Source organism: Pseudomicrostroma glucosiphilum, assembly GCF_003144135.1.
Source record: "Pseudomicrostroma glucosiphilum strain MCA 4718 unplaced genomic scaffold BCV69scaffold_12, whole genome shotgun sequence".
NCBI classification, from domain to species: Eukaryota; Fungi; Basidiomycota; class Exobasidiomycetes; order Microstromatales; family Microstromataceae; genus Microstroma; species Microstroma glucosiphilum.
Genome location: NW_020289924.1, coordinates 138,016 through 157,977, shown reverse-complemented (window position 1 = coordinate 157,977; position 19,962 = coordinate 138,016). Strand labels below are relative to the sequence as shown.

General features: G+C 56.4%; 9 protein-coding genes across 9 annotated transcripts; 5 read left to right on the top strand and 4 right to left on the bottom strand.

Moving 5' to 3' along the window:
• The first annotated feature begins 103 nt into the window (after nucleotides 1–103).
• Nucleotides 104–1,323, top strand: BCV69DRAFT_284315 (NAD(P)-binding protein). The gene has a single exon (XM_025492998.1). It carries the CDS (start codon nucleotides 186–188, stop codon nucleotides 1,116–1,118), a length of 933 nt encoding a protein of 310 aa, XP_025346317.1. The 5' UTR covers nucleotides 104–185; the 3' UTR covers nucleotides 1,119–1,323.
• BCV69DRAFT_278337 (hypothetical protein) lies at nucleotides 1,304–3,483 on the bottom strand (the record flags this gene model as incomplete). Its single annotated transcript, XM_025491202.1, has 2 exons — nucleotides 1,304–3,031; nucleotides 3,112–3,483. The coding sequence occupies 2 exons, from the start codon at nucleotides 3,481–3,483 to the stop codon at nucleotides 1,304–1,306; spliced, it is 2,100 nt and encodes a 699-aa protein (XP_025346316.1).
• A 611-nt stretch (nucleotides 3,484–4,094) lies between these two features.
• On the top strand, nucleotides 4,095–6,530 carry BCV69DRAFT_294773 (hypothetical protein). The gene is made up of 3 exons (XM_025493883.1): nucleotides 4,095–4,503; nucleotides 4,585–4,698; nucleotides 4,771–6,530. The coding sequence occupies exons 1-3, from the start codon at nucleotides 4,147–4,149 to the stop codon at nucleotides 6,376–6,378; spliced, it is 2,079 nt and encodes a 692-aa protein (XP_025346315.1). The 5' UTR covers nucleotides 4,095–4,146; the 3' UTR covers nucleotides 6,379–6,530.
• BCV69DRAFT_284312 (glutathione-S-transferase) lies at nucleotides 6,279–7,520 on the bottom strand. The gene is made up of 3 exons (XM_025492997.1): nucleotides 6,898–7,520; nucleotides 6,727–6,799; nucleotides 6,279–6,645 (listed from the first exon to the last, which is right to left on the bottom strand). Exons 1-3 carry the CDS (start codon nucleotides 7,472–7,474, stop codon nucleotides 6,510–6,512), a joined length of 786 nt encoding a protein of 261 aa, XP_025346314.1. The 5' UTR covers nucleotides 7,475–7,520; the 3' UTR covers nucleotides 6,279–6,509.
• Nucleotides 7,521–7,657: 137 nt separating this feature from the next.
• Nucleotides 7,658–11,171, top strand: BCV69DRAFT_284311 (ARM repeat-containing protein). The gene has a single exon (XM_025492996.1). It carries the CDS (start codon nucleotides 7,851–7,853, stop codon nucleotides 10,902–10,904), a length of 3,054 nt encoding a protein of 1,017 aa, XP_025346313.1. The 5' UTR covers nucleotides 7,658–7,850; the 3' UTR covers nucleotides 10,905–11,171.
• Nucleotides 11,172–11,715: 544 nt separating this feature from the next.
• BCV69DRAFT_284310 (hypothetical protein) lies at nucleotides 11,716–12,523 on the bottom strand. The gene has a single exon (XM_025492995.1). The coding sequence runs from the start codon at nucleotides 12,351–12,353 to the stop codon at nucleotides 11,850–11,852; it is 504 nt and encodes a 167-aa protein (XP_025346312.1). The 5' UTR covers nucleotides 12,354–12,523; the 3' UTR covers nucleotides 11,716–11,849.
• Nucleotides 12,524–13,114: 591 nt separating this feature from the next.
• Nucleotides 13,115–15,599, top strand: BCV69DRAFT_45947 (hypothetical protein). The gene is made up of 2 exons (XM_025495300.1): nucleotides 13,115–13,851; nucleotides 14,000–15,599. The coding sequence occupies exons 1-2, from the start codon at nucleotides 13,321–13,323 to the stop codon at nucleotides 15,440–15,442; spliced, it is 1,974 nt and encodes a 657-aa protein (XP_025346311.1). The 5' UTR covers nucleotides 13,115–13,320; the 3' UTR covers nucleotides 15,443–15,599.
• Nucleotides 15,587–16,512, bottom strand: BCV69DRAFT_313907 (hypothetical protein). Its single transcript, XM_025495069.1, has 2 exons — nucleotides 16,121–16,512; nucleotides 15,587–16,026 (listed from the first exon to the last, which is right to left on the bottom strand). Exons 1-2 carry the CDS (start codon nucleotides 16,189–16,191, stop codon nucleotides 15,756–15,758), a joined length of 342 nt encoding a protein of 113 aa, XP_025346310.1. The 5' UTR covers nucleotides 16,192–16,512; the 3' UTR covers nucleotides 15,587–15,755.
• A 206-nt stretch (nucleotides 16,513–16,718) lies between these two features.
• On the top strand, nucleotides 16,719–19,929 carry BCV69DRAFT_294769 (hypothetical protein). The gene is made up of 2 exons (XM_025493882.1): nucleotides 16,719–17,144; nucleotides 17,238–19,929. Exons 1-2 carry the CDS (start codon nucleotides 16,844–16,846, stop codon nucleotides 19,760–19,762), a joined length of 2,826 nt encoding a protein of 941 aa, XP_025346309.1. The 5' UTR covers nucleotides 16,719–16,843; the 3' UTR covers nucleotides 19,763–19,929.
• The last annotated feature ends 33 nt before the right edge of the window (nucleotides 19,930–19,962 follow it).

Here is a 19,962-nt window from a genome sequence, read left to right as displayed (position 1 = left end):
CTCTTCTTCGCCCTGAGCCTGCACGTCAAGGTCAAAGCGCAGTCGGAGTCCAGCGGCAATCGCATCGGGGTGGCGAGCCGAGGTGGAGGCGGCAAGACCCTGACGTTCACTCCATGATGCTTCCTCACACTCGACGCTTCTGCCCACTCCTTCTTCGCAACATACTTCTCTAGACTTCTGCTATCATGTCCTTCAATTACGACCACTACAAGCCTCAGAGCCTCTTCTCTCTCGAAGGAAGAACCGCCATCGTCACCGGTGGCGGTACCGGCATCGGACTTGCTCAGGCTCAAGGTCTGGCAGCAGCTGGTGCAAAGGTGTACCTCCTCTCACGCAGGGGAGAATTGCTGGAAGAGGTGGTCAAAAAGTACAACTTTGCCGGTGTTCTCGAGGGAGATGTGACTAGCAAGGACTCGATCGAGGATGCCGTGCGCCAGTACAGCGAGAAGGAGCAGTGGTTGGATATCCTCGTCTCCAATGCAGGTGGCCCAGGGCCTACCCACTTTGGCGCAGACACCTCTTCACCCGACGGAGAGACAGATCCAGCCAAGAAGCACGAGCCTGTGGATGCACAGACATACAAGGACCGCATTTTGAAGGACAACTCCTTTGAGAATTGGGACGACATCTTCCGGCTCAACTCCCACTCGCTCCTCTTCCTCTCCGTGGCTTTCCTTCCCCTCCTCGCAAAGGGAAGCGAGAGGGGACAGCAGCAGCAGAGGAAGTACACGTCCACCATCATTGCCACTACCAGTATCTCTGCATTTGTCAAGCAGAGTCAGATGCACTTTGCCTATAATGCGTCCAAGGCTAGCGCAGCTCATCTGGTGGAGCTGATTTCGTATGAGCTGACCTACTCGACCAAGGCAAAGGTTAGGGTCAATTCGGTCGCGCCTGGCGTGTTCCCAAGTCAAATGACGACCGACTTCTCCCGCGACCCAAAAACATCAAAGTCTCGCGATGCTCTGGAGGAGAAGCTTCCCACGATGGCAATCCCTGCAGGCAGGCATGGTGAAGACGAGGAGATGGCAGGAGTACTCCAATTCTTGGCGGCAAATGAGTACATGCATGGCCAGATCGTGGCACTAGATGGTGGGTTTATGATGTCTGAACCCTGAGCTCGATAGAGTGGCTGGATAGAAATAGAATGTAATCGAGATAGAAATAGAATGTATTCGAGATTGCAAGTGTATGTGCATGGGATGAAGGAAGCACGAATACTGATACAAATCGAGAAAGTGGTATCATGGCTCCTCGCCAGCTCCCTGCCATTGAAGTCTCTTCTGGCTGCCACCGCCACGTCTCATATCCTGCCACCATTGAAGAGGTAGTTGAGCTCCTCCTTTGACAGCTTGGTACTGCCCTTCTTCAGCTTGGTACCCTCCAAAGCAGCACTAGCCAGGGCCCGCTTCTTCTCCTGTAGGGCAATGATCCTCTCCTCGACGCTGCCGCTGATGGCCAAGACGTAGGCGGTCACATCCCGTGTCTGACCCATCCTATGCGCTCGATCGATGGCCTGATCCTGCGTCGTGGGATTCCACCAGACGTCGGTGAAGATGACCCGCGAGGCGCTCGTCACATTGATTCCCACTGCAGCTGCCTTGAGAGACATGACTGCGACCTTGATCGATGGCTTCTCGGCGAACTTCTGCAGTACCACGGCTCGCTCCGTAGAGGTCATCGAGCCGTCGTAGCGCACATGCTCGAATCCCTCGGCATCCAGAGCGTAGCCAATGAGGTCCATGAAGGTGGTGAATTGGCTGAAGACAATCGTCTTTTCGTCTCCCAAGTCTCGGATCTGCTTCAGGATTTTCAGCATCATGCGAATCTTGGTGCTGCCCTCTGCCGTCCAGTCAATACGGCTGGTTCTGACGGCTTCCACACATTCCTCGCACATCTCGGGTGAAGGTTCGCTCGGCTTCACCTTGATTTGTGCGTGGCACCTCTGGCAGGAGACGGTCGTCAGGGCTGTACTGGACAGCAGGTCTGCCAGCTCATCAAGTGGATCAACCTCTGCAGTGACTTGACCGGGCTCGCCAGTGGCTGCCTTCTTCTTCGGGACGGGTGGGGCAATGTCTTCGACGTCCACCTTGCGTGTGATCGAGAAGGGATGATCTGCAGCTTGCCTAAGTCTGAGCAAGATGACGAGCATGCCGATGTAAGAGTCTTGCTGTTCTTCAGCATTCTTCTTTGCCTTGGCTTCCCACGAGGCGTAGAACTCCCTCTCTGCATCGTTGTCGAAGGGCTCGGAGACGGTCTCGACAGTCCGCTTGGGTAGAGTGATCAACGGCTTGCCCTCGAAGAGCGCGTCCTTCTGTCTCCTCAACAGGATGGCATTGGTCACAACTAGCAACCTCTTCATGCCCCAATTGACGCTGTTCTGATTTGCAGACGCGATGGGCTTCGAGATCTTGTCCTTGAAGTGGCGTAGTTCGTTGAAAGGCGGAATGTCGAGGAAGTGGATCAAGGAGAAGAAGTCCAGAGCTGTGTTCTGGATTGGGGTACCAGTGAGACACCACTTGCTGTGAGCCCGCTCGCTCATAGCGAAGCAAGCTTGCGCCGCTTTCGTGGTGTGGTTCTTGATTGTATGAGCCTCATCGAGTACCACACGCAGCCACCGCATCCTGAGCAGGACGGGGTCTTTATCGTCGAGTTCTGCAGCAGCGGTGTTGTACGATGTAATCACGACGTCGTAGCTCTTGAACTTGGCAGAGTTGCTGGCCTTTGTGGGTCCATGGTGAATCATGACTTTCAAGTCAGCGTTGCTCCGGTTGCGTATCTCGCTCTCCCATTGCTTCATCACCGCCACTGGAGCTACGATGAGAGTCGTTCGGCTCTTGACCTCGACCTTCTCTCGGGGAATTCCTTTCGAGTCGTCCTGATGATTGTTGTCCTCGCCTTGCTCAGCTAGGGCCTTTTTCTTCCTTTGTGCCTTCGCCTTAGCCACGTCGGCTTCCTTCACGACGTAGTTCACTGTTGCGTCCTCGTTACTGGGGTGGTTGCTTACAATGAGAGCCAGCGTTTGAATTGTCTGACAGAGGAGGATCAAAATAATTCAATGAATATATATTCCATCTAGGTGCTTGGTCGCACTGCGTAGGTCTGACTTACCTTGCCAAGACCCATGTCGTCGGCCAGTATTCCTCCTTTGTGCCTACCACTTTCCCTCTGTTGCATCCACTTGACACCTTGTACCTGATAGGGTTTAAGGGTCACTGTCATACCCTCGATCTTTGCATCATCTGCATCGTAATCGACCTCTAGATCTTGAGCCAGAAGTCCTTCCAGTGCTGCAAGTGGGGTCTGGCCAGTGCCTCTGGGTATATCGCCCATTGCAGCGGCAGCCTGATCGATCTCTCTCGTAGAGGACGAATAAGAGCCCAATTCAGGCGGCGGCAGAGCGGCCGATGCTGACCATGCTGCATGGGGAGGGTTCTGTCTGGAATCAACCTTGGCGAAGGGCGGCAGCGTACTTGCAGCCATGGGGCCGGTCGGCTGGGCAGCCCGAGGCGGTATGTACAACATCTTCGTCTTGGGACGGTTGTCGATCTTATATTTGCTGCCGTTAGGTGCAGGGCTCCCCGACGCCGGCGTAGTGTAAGAGGTTGAAGCTGAAGAGCTAGACGTCGAAGCTACACTTTGCGACCGCCGAGGATTATCTCCTTCGCCATCGCTCTTGGTCAGGTCTATCGCTGTCATGGCGCTTGCACTAGCTAGCGAGGCTGCTTCTTCGGCCATCAGTCGTCTTCTAGCGCTCTCCATGACGATGTCTTCTAGGCGAGGGAGATGTGCTGGAGATTATTGGACGCAGCAGGGTTGGGTGAGGTAGGGAGGGAAGTGCAGCGGCAGAGTACTAGGTATTGACCTGCAGGTACCACTGTGCCCCAGCATTAGCACCTCCGCCTTTCGCACTGGTATTAGGTCCGGGCAGAGACGATGTGGCGGCTACAATCGAGCAGGCTATGCGATTACGGCTGTGACGTACCGGTCCGAAGTGTTGCTCTCGGTCGCGCCGCCCTGCCTTGGTGTTGCTCTTTCCGTCCCGTCACGGGCCATCCTTCTCCCCATTTCACCATTCCTTTCTCGCCATCCTTTAATACCCTGATCGCTCTCTTCATCGGCGCAGACGTCAAGGTCGTAGAAGCCATGCCATGTCGTTGCTCAACGCTGGCCTCAAATTGGCAATGTAAGTTCCGTGGCCCTCTGTTGATGAGGTACAATTACGCGTCTAGACTACTACTAATCCGTCTGATCTGTCCTTGTTGGCTGACTCAATCTACTCTTAGCTCATCGTTGAACCTGCTGGATATCTACAAGGCTCTAGTGGCAACGGGTAGTGCCATTGTACCCTTTTCGGACCTAGGTCAGAGTGAAAGCGTCGTGAACAAGATCGTACGTGATGGCCTCGGTACGCCCGTCAAGGCCCCGCACACCAAGTTCAGAGTGGGCAGCGCCTACAGGAGGGAGCAATTGAAGAGGGCATTGGGCCTGGCTGTCGTTTGGGTGAGGAGCAACGAGTATTGTTATTGCTGCGACCAGCAAGTAGCAGCAGCGTCTGACCCGACTCCATCCTCACGCTATCAGACCGTCTACCAGACCATCGAGCCGATCGCAGACTCCGTTGCGTCATTTGTTATTCCCTTCTACGGCAGTCTCAAAACTTTATTCCTACTTTGGATCTTCCTTGGCAGAGCCTCGGTAAGTGGGGTACCTCATACCTGCCTTTTGTACCTGACCTGCGCTGACGTCCCCATCCACGACGATTTCTAGGCATCTACTCGCCTGATGCAATCCTTCATACAGCCCGTGCTTCGACCGTATGAGAGCACCATCGATGCGCTCTTCGCCGTATGTCTCTCTTTCTTCTTCAACGTGGTCTTCTTGTCCTCTCTGCCAATAGCTCACATGCTCATATGGCTCAAGAAGGGTCCGCTTCGGCTACTGAGAAACATTGACTGGAGATGGCCGTGGCTGGAGGGGAATACAAGTGGTGTTGTGAAACACGAAAGGACAGCTGGGCCAGTGCCGAGAGCAGTGGTCGCCCAGCGCGTCCCGCCTCCTACTTCAAGGAAGGCCAGTCGTCAGTCACCAATCGTGCGGAATAGACAAAGTGACGACTCTGGTGGCAGCGACGGAGGCCAGACCACTGAATCAGTGAAGGCTCATCGGCTTACGGGCCCTGCCCGTCGGCCTACAGCCGAGACTGGCGCCTCGCAAACGAAGGGACGCTCAGCGAGCGGCAGTGCCCCAATATCGTCTCTCCCGAAATCAAGGGTAGTCAGCGGGCCGGCTGCTGCTGGTCATTCTGCAGCAGCAGTCCGATCAAATTCGGGGCCCTCTACAACATTGCCGCAATCGAAGACAATGAACTTCACTGCGCCGACAAGCCGCCAAACGGAGTCACTTGCTCTAGCGAAGAAAAGTGAAATATTGAACAGACTTCCTGCGGTCCCCCAAGGCTTTTCTCAGGGTGTCGATGGGGGCTTTGCCTTCATCCCTCCTGCTACTCCGCCAGCTCGCCAGCAGAACCCCTCCTTGCGGCCTCACTTGGACGCCCCCATCACAGCAGCACACTTGTTCTCGCCCGTGTTTCCTGGCAGCTTTGCTCCTAAACCTGAGGCGGCGACGCCCTTGAGGATGCCGGAAGATGCGAAGAGCTCGAGCAAGCCCGTAGCTTCCGCCACATCCACACCGAAGAGAAAGGTCAAGAGTAGTACAGCCGCAAGATTAAGCGCAAAGCCCATCAGCAATAAGTCAGCTGACAGTAAGATCAAGGCGGACAGAAGGAGGCGACAAGCTTCAACGCCCGTAGAGCATCGAGAAAAAGCGGGCGAAGACCTCTTTCTGCGCATTTCAGAGACATCTTCTGAGGAAGAGAATGAGGATGCGCCTTATATCATTGAGCCACCAGATCATTCGTCACCGGCTAAGCGCAAAATTCTACGCCCTTCTACTTCCATGGTATTACCGTCCTCAAGAAGTAAACGTCAGAAGCTAGACGTCTTGGCCGACACAGTGGAGTACAATGGCAAAAGTCAGACGTCAGAGATCACAAGACGATCTCGTGGCGCCAGTGCCGGGCCATCGTCCGGCATCAGGAGCAGAGCTACTAGCGTCGCTCCTTCAGAGAGCGAATCAGTTGCCCTTCCTGAAGCAGAGGAAGCCCCAACCAAGCGTCCGCTGCGCACGTCAGTCAGCTCCAGGAGCCTTCGCCAACCTCCCTCACGGGTCGTCGTGAAGACTTCAGAGGAAGAGGAGCGAACAGCAAAGCCAACCAGCAAACCGCCTGTCTCTGGATTGAGAAGAGCCGGCAAAGCAGTAAACGGCGCAAAAGCGGGTAGCGCAACAGGTTCCAAAAGCAGAAGTCTGCGCAAATGAGTGGCTTTGGATACAGCAAGCGCAATTGCAAGCAACATCGCATACATTGTATTGATACAAACGTAGAACGTCCCTGGTGTCCTTTGTCATATGAAGCATTTTGACGTCTCCACACAATCTTTTTTCGCGCATCAAGGGATGACCTTTCCCGCCCTCGTCGCCTTTGCAGCTTCACTTTGTGCCTCGTCCTTCAGGTAGCGCTGGTAAATCGGGACGTAGTGCTCCCTGTCTGAGGTCGTCTTGAGCACTGTGGGGTGCGATTGGACACTGGCGACGGCCAAAAAGCGATGACAGTGTCAGCAATTCTTCACTCGGGGCCAGCAGTACAGAGCAAGTCAGTAGACTTACGCTTTGGCCCATTTGACGTATGCTTGCCCACACTCTGCCTCTGTCGCAGGCCCGCCGCGATGCTCGTCGAGGACTGATGAAGATGGGCCGAGAAGGTATAGAACGTCAGTAAGGCCGCGTCCAAATCTCAGCTCGCTACAGCTCTGCCAAGTGTAGCGATACCAGACTCACCCCACTGTCTCACAGCCCACGGCGCTAGAGCAATATCGACTCCGTCCAGCTCCTTCCCTCCCACGAAGGGCCCCTTGCTAGAATCGATGAAGGTGCCAAATTCTCGGCAGGCATCGTACATTTCCTTTCTCGCCGCCTTTTGTCCCTCTACGTCCTGACTCTGTACGCAGCGGAAGTAGGCCGGAATGATCTTCTTCGTCACCAGGTCCATCTGAATCCTCGCTACAGCCTTCTGCTCAGCACGCTCTGGCAGGAGCCTCTTACTCTGGGGGAATTTATCCTCGAGGAACTCATTGAGGATGTGGGATTCGTAAATGTTGACCCCGTCGGATCGGATGGCCGGAACGAGACCCTTGGGATTGATCTTCAGGTATTCGTCTTTGTGATACGGGTTGATCTCCTCGTAGTAGTACGGAATCCCCTTCTCTTCGAGGGCAAGCCAGACACGTTGGACGTAAGGGCAGAACCAGCCCGAGTAGAAGGTCAAGGCGGCATTGTTCTTGTCCTTGTGAGCTGCGACCGTCTTGGCAGCTGCGCCTGTGGCTTCTGGATGAATCTGAGCGTCAGGAATAGGCATCTTGTATGCTCGACGTAGGGGTAGGTGGGTAGAACGAACTGTTTGGTAAGGCCGAGGTGGAGGAAGGCCGCTACCGCCGTACGGAAGTGTTGGTCGGAGTTTGATCACGACTGATCTGTGTGTGTGCGTCTCCACATCTCCTTCATCTCGCGTGGGCGCCTCGTCTCCTCTTCCGCACCTTCCCATCTCCAGCCGCCTGATCTCGCTTTCATTTCACCTTCTATTCTCGACGTATCACATCCTCGGACGATCGTCCTTCTCTGCGCCCTCTCCTTCCTGAGTGGCAGACCCGGGTCTCATCTCAGGTGCGACGAGCTTGTCCTGGCCTGGCCTCATACTCTCGGAGAGCCCCTGACCAGCAGGGGTCCTGGCATAGATGGACCCGAATTTGCAAAAGGCCTTGCTGGACCGCGTCTATGATAAGCGAAAGGCAGCTACTCTCGACCTCGAGAGACAAGTGCGCGAGGCTTTAGGCAAGGGTGATCGAGGTCGAGTCAATCTCATCGTCCAGCAGCTCTGCACGCTACTGTCTCCGACGTCTCCTCAGAATGTGAACGCTCGCAATGGTGGTCTGATCGGCCTAGCCGGGATCTCCATTGCCCTTGGTATGGACATTGCTCCTTATTTGGAGCAGATCGTTCCCCCTGTCCTGGCCTGCTTCACAGATCCAGACAGCAAGATTAGGTACTTTGCCTGCGAGAGCTTCTACAACATAACAAAGGTCTGCAAGGGAGAGATTCTGATCTACTTCAATGAAATCTTCGATGCTCTGTCAAAGCTCGCAGCAGATTCGGAAGTCTCTGTCAAGAATGGCGCGGAGTTACTTGACCGTCTCTTGAAAGACATTGTCTGCGAGACAGCCCCTCAATACGTGTCTCACTATCAGGATCTACCCCACATCCGGGCAAGGCAAGATGCTGCTGCAGGCTATAGCGGTGGAAGCGCGGAGCTCGACGTTGCCCGTGAGAAGGCTCATGCTGCATCGCATGGAGACATGACACATACGCAGGGCGGAGACGAGGAGCAAACGGCGGCCAACCGGACCTTCTCTCTGGCACGGTTCGTCCCTCTTCTCGCTGAGCGGATGTACGTACTGTCTCCTTTCACCCGCAATTACCTCGTCAGCTGGATCACCGTTCTTGACTCTGTTCCGGATCTGGAGCTTGTCAGCTATCTCCCCAGCTTCCTCGACGGACTGCTCAAATACCTAAGCGATCCAAACACAGATGTCAGACTTGCTACAGCGAATGTACTCGCAGAATTTCTGCGAGAGATGCGTGAAGCAGCTGAAAGCTCTGCTGCTCGGGAAGAGATCGAAGCGAGGAAACAAGAGAAGCTACGGGCAGCGGACGAGGCTAATGGTGCAGGAAAGCAAGACGAAGAAAATGCACAGCCTCAGCCAGACGATGAGGGACACGCGAAGGGCAATGCTGGCCCTGGCCAGGAGGAAGAGTCTGAGGAGGTATGGGCCATCGGCAGAGAGGTTCGCATCGATTATGCTTCCATCATGGAAGTCCTCATAGATCATATTACCTTTCCTGACGAGGAGATCCAAGCTACCACCCTTCAGTGGGTGGCTGAGCTACTTCTAGTCGTAAAGGACGTCGTTGTCCCCTTTGCCCCACGCCTCATTCCGGCGGCTCTCCCAAATCTGGCGCATCATAGTCCGGCTATTCAGACGGCAGCTAATGAGACGAATTACAATCTCTATCAAGTCATTCAAGAGCTACCGGCGCCTGTGGCATCAACAGCCAACGTCAGTACAAGCCCTCGCACAATCGCTTCAACCGCGACCACTGAAGGGAAAGCCGCTGCAGGCACGTCTAAGAGTGGCCTTACAGGATCTTCTTCTCTTCCAAAAGTTGCCCAGCCGCCATCTCCCCCGACATCTCCGCGTCTGTCGTCCACAGCGACTTTCGCGGAGACAATGACGAGTGAGGGTCAGAATGAAGAACAGCCTGCACTATCAGATCCATTCGACTATCAAACGACCGTGAACATGCTGGCTCTTCAGCTCCTGGACCAGCATGAAGAGACGAGAGTGACCGCCTTGGAGTGGCTGATCATGCTGCATCAGAAAGCGCCACAACGGATTCTTACCATGCATGACGGTACCTTCCCAGCGCTACTGAAGACGCTGTCCGATCCATCAGAAGAGGTCATCCGTTGTGACTTGCGACTCCTTGCGCAAATCAGTAGCGCATCGGAGGATCTCTACTTCTCCTCCTTCATGGCGAATCTCTTGAGTCTCTTTAGCACGGATCGGCGACTTCTGGAAACTCGCGGGAGCTTGATTATCAGGCAATTGTGCGCCTCCTTGCACACCGAGCGTATCTTCCGGACGCTTTCAGAATTGCTGGAAAAGGACGAGGATCTCGAATTTGCTGGCATCATGGTGCAGAATCTCAACATCATCCTGATTACTTCTCCGGAGCTGGCTGACTTCCGGCGGAGACTCAAGAACGTCGATTCCAAGGACGGACAGCAGCTCTTTGTCAGCCTATACAGATCATGGTGCCACAACGCCGTGGCGACGTTTAGCTTGTGTCTTCTCTCGCAAGCCTACGAGCACGCCAGCAATCTGCTACAGATCTTTGCCGATCTAGAGATCACGGTGGCCATGCTGATCCAAATCGACAAGCTGGTGCAGCTGTTGGAGTCCCCCATCTTCACCTCCTTGAGGCTCCAGCTATTAGATCCCGACAAGAATCCATTCCTTCTGAAGTCGCTCTATGGACTTCTCATGCTTCTTCCGCAAAGTTCAGCCTTTGCAACCCTTCGTAATCGTCTCTCCGCCGTGAGCAGTATGGGGTCGGTGGCGAGGTCGACGTATGCCCAGACGGCGAGGAGCAAGCTGAGCACTCGCGATGAGATCAAGTGGCCGGAGCTCTTAACGCACTTTAGGCAAACCCAGCTGAGGCATGAGAGGGCGAGACGATCGGCTGCCGCTGCTGCTGCCGGAGGTGCGACGGGGAATGAGAGCCTGGTGCCTGGGATGGCGGGAAACACTCAAGGAGGTAGTGGCGGCGGCAAAGGAGGCAAGGACGGCGCTAGCGTGTCGCCATCTACGTCTGGCAGTCGTTTGGCTGTTGGTGGCGGTGGTAGTGGTGGATCGGCTGCAATGAAGAGACGCATAGGTGGTAGCGGTTCAGGAGGTCCAGGTCAACGTGCAGGCTCAGTTGGTATCACTGTTACTGGCGGCAGCGGTGGGGTCGCGGCGGGTTCAAGATTGTCAACGGCAACGGCTTCAGCGACGATCCCGGAGCGGATTAGCAGCTCCAATGGAGCTGGAGGCGGCATCGGTATGGGTGGCAGCGCGAGGCCCACTTCTCCGGTGACCTTGACAAAGGGCAGCGGTCGCCCTACACAGCCAAATGCCAGTGCCAGTAATTCCGCTCCGAGGATATCGAGCGGGAAGGGGCGGCAGTAGAGTCACCTTGTCGTTGAGCCGATGGAATGCAACGTCCAACTGTCATCGGCTCATTTACGACTGTCGCGTGTCAGGCGGCTATGCAGATTCCCGCCCCAGCCGCGGCTCATTGTACCTGTCAAAGGTTGCGGTCAGACGTGGGAGCGCAAGATGTGCGTGCTTCTAGCAGCCGCGGGCCTTTGCACCTGTCAGATGGCTATGCACTCCAGACATCGTTCTGCGAGCCGCGCGCCTTTGTATTTGTTAAATCTAGAGGTAAAACTGAAAGGCCCGCAGAAACTCTCATGTGATCGTCTCGAACAGTGCTTTGGTCCGGTCTACCCGGCCCGATGACGGAGCTTTTTTCCCACGTGCTCGCCGCGATGGTCGATTGTCTGAGAGATCTTTCAGAGATTTGAGAGATTTGAGATGCTCAGGATCTCTATTCCGCCCAAGCGCTGGGCACGAGCGGGCCCCCTGAGGCATGGGTCCTCACTGGATCTGCGGTGCGGAAGCTGAGGATCTCCGGCTGCCGCCGCGGCACAGATGTGCATCTTTGCGCTTCGGGGCTTGCTGAGGACTGTGTATCAATCAGAGAACGCAGCCCCAGTCGTGCCTGTCTCGGCCTATGAGTGAGATATGGTCATCCCGTTCGGGCCTTTATCGGCCGTTTTCAAATACTGGCGCGGGGACGGGCATACTGGATGCACCGGTATGACAGCGGGGTGGTCCGTCCATTATGCACGCAGGAGGCGCATGGACGACGAGGTCCGCCGAGCGCAGACCGACAGCGGCCGGGTGGGTCAGACAGCTGGTCACTCTCACGCCACACACCAGTACCACCGGGCCATTCCCGGGAAACAGTGCGTACTTCTCTGCCGAAGTAGCCGGGGAGCTTTTCTTTTGCTAAACTCAGCTTCGCTTCGCCAGCCGAAGCACTTCAACCACCGCCCAGGGCATCCTCCCTTACGCCCCTGCCCCGCCTGCCCGCTGCAGACAGCCAAGGCGGATGATCGGGCAAGGAAGCGGAGCGCCAGGCAGCCTCATCGGGACCCTGTCTGTGGCAAGGACACTTGTGGCAAATAAGACCGTCTCTACGCACTCTTGCACGGTTGCATCAATCGTTCCACTTCCTCTTCCTCGGTGCCTCTGTCCACCTTTACGGCAGTAGGCGGGGATGAGGGGAGATGCTGCCTTCGGGAAACCCAAATGCACCGCCACCCTTTCAGCAGCTGACTTTTGCGGAAGTCGCATGAACGCAGTCTCTCTCTCCCGTGCAGCGGACACCAAGGAGTCGGGCAGCGCAGAAAGGTGAAGGTGATCTCGTTCAACCTCGGCGGCACGGCGCCGACGAGCCCCATGCCTTGCTCGACCTCGGTAAGGCGCTGTGCAGAGAGAAACTCGTAGGTAGTGCAAAGCGAGAGGACCGACTTCGGATGAGCGCAAGCTGCAGTTGCAATGGTCTCGCATGCCTAGGGAGTATGTATGTGTCTGCTGTCAATCCGGACCCAAGAAGGAGGGGCTGGGGGCGCTCAGACGCGGCATCCGAACGGAGCAGCGGCGGCGCATTGACATCGGAGGTGGGGACAGCAATTTGGCTCTGGCGCAGTAGGACCTTGCCGACGCCTCCTCAGCCCCCGCACCCACCGTCCTCCGCCGAGCCGTGGTGGATTCAACAACGCCGAGCTATTTATGCGCTTCACTACAGCTTGCGGCCCCTCGCCTCGCTTGGCACTTAGCTTGAGCCTGCAGCAGGAGGGAGACGACGAGGAGAAGGCGGAGGAGAGGGCGGAGGAGGCAACGGCTGCATCACGGAAGGCGCCCGAGTAATCACACATGCACTCTTCCCCCGCCACCCTCCACCGTCCTCTGCCTCCGCTCCGCCCGTCCCTATCCCCCGACCATCCATGCCCTTTTTCCCCCGGCCTCTGGTCCCTCTACAGACGCGAGAATAGACGCAGAAGCTGGTTGCGCATAATGGCCCGACGTTCAGATCAGCCTCCCACCGGGGGAAGACTCTCTTAGTGTCTTCAGGCTAGTCTCAGGCAGCCGGGTGCAGCAATAGCACGGCGCGACCTTCTCATACATCCCTTAATGGCCCGCCGTTGCCTCTACGACACTAAGCCAACTCCCGTTGTTTCGCAGCCCCATCTCATTTCATCTTATATCTCTTCGAATCCTTACCTGCGCAGCAATTCCAGCTTGCGTTTCTCTCGCCTCTTCCGCTTCGCGACCTCCTTCCAATAGCTCGTCTCTGTCTCGCTCACCGATTTGTGGTCACTCATACCAGCCGCAGAGACTAGCAGCTTCTTCTTGCAAAAGATCGTACAGCTCCACTCGCAATGTCAAGGGTTGCAAGATATATTTCCCGTCAATCCGATTAGCTCAATTCGGTCGCCACTGCAGTCGCTAGTGGACGAGTCCACGGACTCCCCACATGGCCGGCAGTACAGGGTCGTCATCTTCGTCTCAGCGGTCAACACAGCAGACGGAGGACCCTTCTCAAGATCGACTACCTTCATTCTCTACACTCTTCGGAAGAGAAACTGTTGGACTACCAGATGCGCAACACTCGTCTGGCCAATTCTCTCGCCCCTCTTTCGCACCATTTCCTTCCCCATCATCGCCTCATCCAGCATATCAGCAAGATGCTAGACAGTCCCGTCGCTTTCGTGGCGAGCGACCGCGGTCACCATCCTCTTCATACGCCCCGCCATCTCTGAGCCTACCTGCTATCGATCACCTCGGTCGTGGCAGAGCATCCGAGGAGCCGCCTGCGACCCAGTATCCCAAGCCAAGTCCAAGAAAACGATCCATTGACGATGAAGATTCCGTGTCCGCGTCCACGTCGACGCCAGCGCAGCTACCCGGTCTACGGGGCTTGTCGCTACTCAATCATGGGAGCACTGCCCGACAGCCTATACCAGCTCTATCAGAATCAAGCCAGCATCACACAGAGAGCCAGCATGTGAGTGATACAATGATGTGAACTTCGCGAAGAAGGCTAGAAGCGCCTTTGTGATGGATGGATGGGCACATACGGATGTTGAGCATTGCGCTCTTCTCACGTCACTGACACTCTTTGACTCTACCTCGACTGGGAAACCTCTTCACAGCTTCTGGACATCTTCTATCACTTGCGCTCCGAAAACAGAGCACGGGGAATCCGACCAGGTGCAGGAGAAGTAGTGCCCTCGGCTAGACTCATCGAGCAAGGCGATGTTGCTGCTATCTCTCACTTCATTGATAATGAGTTCCTCGCCATTGCGGCTCGCGAAGGAGAGCACGTTTCTGCTCGCGTTGCGGCATCCTATGGTCTTCAGGCACCCTGCTCGCGAGATTCCCCGCAACGAGCCAGGCCGACAAGTCAACATGCTGCGTCGACTGCAACCTCTACTGGGTATACCAGTCCCAAGCCCACGCCTCGCCTTCCATTCCAGAGCAGTACTTCCCGCTCCCCTGGACTTCTAGGTCCGGCCCCACTTGGTCATCCCTCGCATCCTCATCATCCCAGCCACGCTTTGGTCTCGGGCCACTCTTCCTCCCTTCCTCCCTCCTCTTCCTGGCCTTCCAACATGAGAAGCTCTCTCGAAAGAAGGCAGACGGTCAGCGGAAGTCCTGGTGACAATGCAGGCACAGCATGGGGTTCCTATCAGCACAGCAGTCTAGTTGATGGATCGTCATCCTCGAGGTCTAGCAGTGGACATCTCGCAAGTGGGAATTACGGACTAGACAGCGGCAGTTCTGACTCGTTGAACAATCCCTTGCGGGCGGCCATGGTGGGTAGCGCGTCTACCCGCCGCTCGAAAGCACGACGGAGGGTGACAAAGCGCGAAGGCGAAGTCCCAGCCTGCTTAGGATGCGGCCGTCTGAGCACAGCAGAGTGGAGACGAGGCCCCACTGGCCCGAGGACGCTGTGCAATGCCTGTGGACTGCTCTTTGCGAAGATGAGCCGAGTCAGAAAGAATGCAGACGGGCCAAGCGGAGGCCCATCTGGCGCCTCCGGTGGTGACGGATGGCCATCACTGGACGAGCTGAGAGCAGCGGTAGGAAGTTCAAGCAAGGGCCCCTCAGGGCTGAGCCCAGCTTCATTGGCTTCTTCCGCTGGCCCCAGCTCTGCCATCCACCACTTCGTCGAGGGACACGACAGCCATGGCTACTCTCAATCACACTCCCACGCTCGCACCCACTCGCATACACAGACATCACAGTCTCAGCCTCCTTCGGACTGGCGGCATAGCGCATCAGGTTCAGGCTCGGCTTCTGGCGATTCTGCAGGCTTCCAACAGCATCACCAGCACCATGCCAGCCGCTACGGCCCTGATCCTCCCGCTTTTTCTTCTGGTCAAGAACAGCGACCCATCTCCTCTGGGCGTTCCGCGTCCCCGAACAGTCCGTCACGAGCCCTGCCGAAGCAGCTTTCAGCACCACAACCCATGGCAAACAGAGAAGACCATCACGATTATCAAGCAAAGAGCTATCCTATACCACCCAGGGCGGAAATCGAACGGCGCGGCGCAGAGAGTCAAGGCAAAACTTCTCCTCGAGAAAGACGCTGAGGGCATCTTCGAGGAGGGGACCAGGTGGTAGTTTGTGTCTCTATTACCGTCTTCATCGGTCTTTCTTTGTCACTGTGGAATTCACTTCGTCTTAATCATGTACTGTACGTAGCAGAATGCGAACGCAACATCATCATGTCACTCAATACACGACGTTGACTCAACCTCGTATAGAGGATTTGACTAGACTACAGGTCAGGCGCTTGTTCCAATGCACAAGGATAGTATTCAATGAGCCAAGCGACGTCACAATATTGCATTGCCACCTAGGCTTCTAACAGTGGTATAATATTCGAATTAATCCCCCTCCACTCTAGGATGCCGTCGTGTTGTTCGTCGACGAGCTCGTAGTGCTACCACTGCCCCCACCCAGCTGGTTCAATCCATTCTTGATCTCCTGCAGACCATTCTGGGCTACCGAGTCGTGGTCCTGCGTCGTCTGTCCAGATCCACCAGTGGTAGAGGACTGGCGCGCAGCTTGCTCGTCGCTGGAGCCACCGGCGAGAGCCTCACCTCCCTGGTCGAGGAAGGAGTTGATGTTGCCACGGATGGTCTCGCCTGCGCCGTGAGCGGTGTTGAAGATGCTAGAGAAGAAAGCGGTAGGTGATGAGAATTGAGCGGATTAGTCTTCGGGTCTGACTGAGAGCGCAGGCTGTGGGAGTGCTTCGTAATACTCACCCCTTGATGGCATTTCCTGCTCCCTCGCCGGCCGAGTTGCCAGTGGTGCTTCCAGAGTTTGTGGACGACATAATGTGTGCAAAAGAATGTGGGTAAGGCGTGAATGCAGAAGTGTGGTGGTAGACAATGTGTTGGTGTTGGATGGATGATGGCCAAGTGCCTACTGAGACCTGTGAATGCGGATTAAGTATTCCCCGGCACACGCCCTCCACCCGCCGACAGGTGACGTCGCTCCGCTTTGCCGGCGGCGGCGAGTCGGTCGCATGCGTGTCTGCGTGGGGTGCCTGCGTGCGCGCGAATCCCGGCCATGAGGAAAGGGTCCACTGGGCTGGCTGTGGTACAAGCCCTTCGACAAGGGCGAGGAGAGAAAGTGTAGATCCGCACAAAGGCAGTCGCAGCTGATGGACCTTCAGCAGACACGAAGTGGACGCAGTCCCATATCTCGACTCAGAAGTCGCTGCCAATCGCCGTCGCCTTCCGGAGCCGGGTGTGTGGGTGGTGTTGGACTCGTTCCGCTCCGCTGCTCGCGCCTCTCCGCCTGGTGTGGCCCCTGCCCTCGAATCTACAATCAGCGTGCGCCCAGATCGTCTGTCTGTCTGTCTGCCTGTCTGCCTGCCTGCCTTGTATGCTGAGTATTGTCCCATCCTCTCCATCTCATCTCCCCGCTGCTGCACTGGACGACGTCTACTGCCAACCTCGAGCGCCTGTGCTGCTGCTCCCTGGATGCATCTCCCCAGACACACCCTCTCCTCGCAGATCGTCGCACCAGCCTTTGTAAGCGCTACCTTTACCCCTTCCTACGGGCCACCTTCAGCAGATCCATCCTCCTCTGCATATACAGACTCGGCGTATGCGTCCACTTCAACATCTTCATCGTACGGGACAGCACATGCTGCCAGCTATTCACACAACAGCGGTATAGGAAGCGGTAGCGCTGCCCCCAAGAGCCACCTTTTCGCCTGCGCTACCCGCTCAGGATTCTTGGTAGCCCAGACATGTCCCCTGAAGGTCGTCGCTAGCAAGAGTAAGTCAGAATGCAACGAGACGCACCCAATTCCTCTTGGTCTCACGCACTGATTCTAATTCCTGTCCCGCGTGCCCATTGTTTCCCCGATAGGCTTCCCAGCAAGCCAAGGAGGTCTGGCCATTGCTGCCACCATCGATGACACTTCCCTCGTAGTGCTCGTCGGAGGTGGTAGAGTGCCACGCTTCGCACCCAACAAGGTCGTCATCTGGGACGAGAGTGCCACGGTGTCCTCTGATCGGAAGATAGGAGGCTCAGAAGGAACGGACATGGCAGATCAAGAGGAAGAGGATGGGGATGGTAGATCGGTGGCAGCTTCGACCGTCTTTGATGCTGGCTCCACCTTTGGAGGCGGTGAGATGCGAAGTCGGCCGCCAGACTTGGCCACAGAGAGAGCAGGCGAGCCAGCGCTAGATGATCTTGACTCCGAGGCCCGCCCAGCAAGCTCCAGCTCTGAAGGACGAGATCATGCAGACACTAATCATCCCTCGGACAGAGGTCACCCGATGCAAGAGTCTCGCCTTGGCTTGGCTGGCTTGGACTCGTCTCTTCTCAGAGAGGGGACAGAGACATCAGGTCAAGAGCATGAAAGCTTGGCCTCCTCAAATGCATCCCTGACAGCTTCCATGACGGGTTCGATCTCTGCTACCACTGAGGGTCTCGAAGATCCCTTTGCAGCCCAAGGAGACGAAGCGACACCAAAGAGGACTCCGAGCCCTCCATCGATAGAACAGCCTACTATGAGCGCGAGCCCGAGCTCGAGTGCATCACCTCGGCGCTTTTTGCGCGCTAGCCGTCCCCAAAATGTAGCAGAGGAGAATCGACAGTCGCGCAGCACCACTCGTATCACCGGCAGAGACGTCATGGAACTCGAATTCGGCGAAGCCGTTCAATCAGTCATCGTCAGGTCTTTCGATGTACCTCTGACGGCAAAGTCCCGAGATGAGCCACTCGCAAGTCAAGGCAGGAGGACCTTCAAAATGGCACTTCTAGTGGTCGTGCTGAGGACCAAAGCTGTTGTCTTTGAGCTTGGAGAGCACATCTCAATGGCGCGTCAGGAGCCATCTGAAGAAGACGGCGTGAGCAGGCCGTCTTCGTGGGGAATTCTCTACAGGACTACCATAGGAATCCTTGATGATGGAAGAGGACTCGTGGATCTGGTAGGCCTGCCTGGCAAACGGTCTGCCCTCCTCACTCTCTCCGGACGTCAGCCAGGGCATGTCCAGCTTGTCATTCTTTCGCTTCTCAGCCCCAAGCAGCCGGCTTCGGCTACAACGGCAGGAGCACCTATCTCATCATCTGGCGTGCTAGCCTCGTCCATTATTGCAGCTCATTCTGCATCTCTTGTGTCTCTGACCCTCTCAGCATGCGGCTCCCTGCTTGCTACTGCCTCCAAAAAGGGTACGCTAGTGAGGGTGTGGTCCACGACGGGAACAACAGTAGGAGCTGGCAAGCCCCGCACGACGATCAAGGCCGTGCTGCAGATGGAGCTGAGAAGAGGAACGGAGCAGGCAGTGATCCTCAGCATGGCATTCGCGCCGGACCGCTCAGTACTAGCGGCAGCGAGCGACAAGGGCACGATCCACTTCTTCAACCTGCGCAGCGAAGCAGTCGGAGGGAGGGCTTCGCCCCACGCTCGAAGCGGCAGCGGTGATGCGTACTCGTCAAGAACGCCCTCCACCGGAGCAGCGCCCTCTTCGCCTGGCAGTGGCAGCGGTTTTGGCCTGTCCAACTCAGCGGCCAAATACCTTCCCTCGGGAATCAATCAACTCGCCTCGCAGATTCCCTCTTCACTCCTGCCAAGCTACCTGAAGAGTACCTGGTCTACTGCCCAATTCCGCATCAAGCTGCGTACCTTTGCCGCGTATAGCTCGGAGGAGCGAGCCACGAGGAAGAGTAGCTCGCGCAAAGGCAAGGGAAGAGCTCCTCCGGCTGCAGGCAGTGGCGGTGATGGGGGTAGTGCTAGGGGTGGCGAGGCTTTGTACTACAGCGACGATGTCCCTGCGGGTGGGGCAGGGGCTTCGAGGAGCACAGAGGGCGCCTGGGCCACTCTCAAAGGGCGCATTGAGGATATTAGACGCTGGGAACCTGCCTTGGACGAGCGCGTCTTCCTCAGCTGGGTTTGGGTACCCGATCCCGTGCAAGCGGATGCCAAGTTGAGCGCAAAGCCGACAACACACAAGGGAAGAGATCATCGAATTTCACCATCGGCAGGTGCAGAGGTCCGCACTGGTGGTGCACAATCGCCATCGATGCCGCCTCGTCCCGCTCCCAAGGGTCAGTACCAGCTCATCGCCCTCACCACGTCTGGTGGGTGGTACCGCATTTCTCTTCAAGATCAAGGTCAAGGACAAGGGCAGGCGGGAAGCAGCGCTGCAGAGGATGCAGGGGATACGGTTCTGAACATGTACCGGCAGTCCTCTTCTTCCTCTTCCTCCTCCGCCTCTTCTGCTGATGCTGCTGCTGCTGCTGCGCGAGTAGGAGGAGGAGGAGGAGGAGGAGGAGGAGGGGCGACTCAAACGGGCAGGGAAGCAAAAGAAGGCACCAAGCTCGAGGAGTACCGCACTTTTGGCTCCAAGGAGGAGCAGTGGGATACGCGTGGTGGGTGGGGCGAGTGAGCGACTGCGTCAGTGCGTCAGTGCGTCAGTGTGGCAGCGAGGGAGCGAGGGAGGGGAGGGAGCGAGTTTCTTTTAGGGAAGGAGGAACGACTGGAGCGAGGGCTGCTCCGGGTTGCGGTGCACTTTGTAGACTTTGTGGGATACGATGCATTATGATATGACATGATATGACATGACATGACATGACATGACATGACACA

Bases quoted from the DNA above. Each gene is read 5' to 3' on its own strand.
- BCV69DRAFT_284315 (XM_025492998.1), top strand. From the start codon at position 186: ATGTCCTTCAATTACGACCACTACAAGCCTCAGAGCCTCTTCTCTCTC.
- BCV69DRAFT_294773 (XM_025493883.1), top strand. From the start codon at position 4,147: ATGCCATGTCGTTGCTCAACGCTGGCCTCAAATTGGCAATGTAAGTTC. The intron at 4,504-4,584 runs GTGAGGAGCAAC...TCACGCTATCAG, and splicing joins TGGGCCTGGCTGTCGTTTGG to ACCGTCTACCAGACCATCGA. The intron at 4,699-4,770 runs GTAAGTGGGGTA...GACGATTTCTAG, and splicing joins TCTTCCTTGGCAGAGCCTCG to GCATCTACTCGCCTGATGCA.
- BCV69DRAFT_284312 (XM_025492997.1), bottom strand. From the start codon at position 7,474: ATGCCTATTCCTGACGCTCAGATTCATCCAGAAGCCACAGGCGCAGCT. The intron at 6,800-6,897 runs GTGAGTCTGGTA...CATCTTCATCAG, and splicing joins GTGGGCTGTGAGACAGTGGG to TCCTCGACGAGCATCGCGGC. The intron at 6,646-6,726 runs GTAAGTCTACTG...GGCCGTCGCCAG, and splicing joins TACGTCAAATGGGCCAAAGC to TGTCCAATCGCACCCCACAG.
- BCV69DRAFT_284311 (XM_025492996.1), top strand. From the start codon at position 7,851: ATGGACCCGAATTTGCAAAAGGCCTTGCTGGACCGCGTCTATGATAAG.
- BCV69DRAFT_284310 (XM_025492995.1), bottom strand. From the start codon at position 12,353: ATGCGAGACCATTGCAACTGCAGCTTGCGCTCATCCGAAGTCGGTCCT.
- BCV69DRAFT_45947 (XM_025495300.1), top strand. From the start codon at position 13,321: ATGGCCGGCAGTACAGGGTCGTCATCTTCGTCTCAGCGGTCAACACAG. The intron at 13,852-13,999 runs GTGAGTGATACA...ACCTCTTCACAG, and splicing joins ATCACACAGAGAGCCAGCAT to CTTCTGGACATCTTCTATCA.
- BCV69DRAFT_313907 (XM_025495069.1), bottom strand. From the start codon at position 16,191: ATGTCGTCCACAAACTCTGGAAGCACCACTGGCAACTCGGCCGGCGAG. The intron at 16,027-16,120 runs GTGAGTATTACG...TTTCTTCTCTAG, and splicing joins GCAGGAAATGCCATCAAGGG to CATCTTCAACACCGCTCACG.
- BCV69DRAFT_294769 (XM_025493882.1), top strand. From the start codon at position 16,844: ATGCATCTCCCCAGACACACCCTCTCCTCGCAGATCGTCGCACCAGCC. The intron at 17,145-17,237 runs GTAAGTCAGAAT...TTTCCCCGATAG, and splicing joins GAAGGTCGTCGCTAGCAAGA to GCTTCCCAGCAAGCCAAGGA.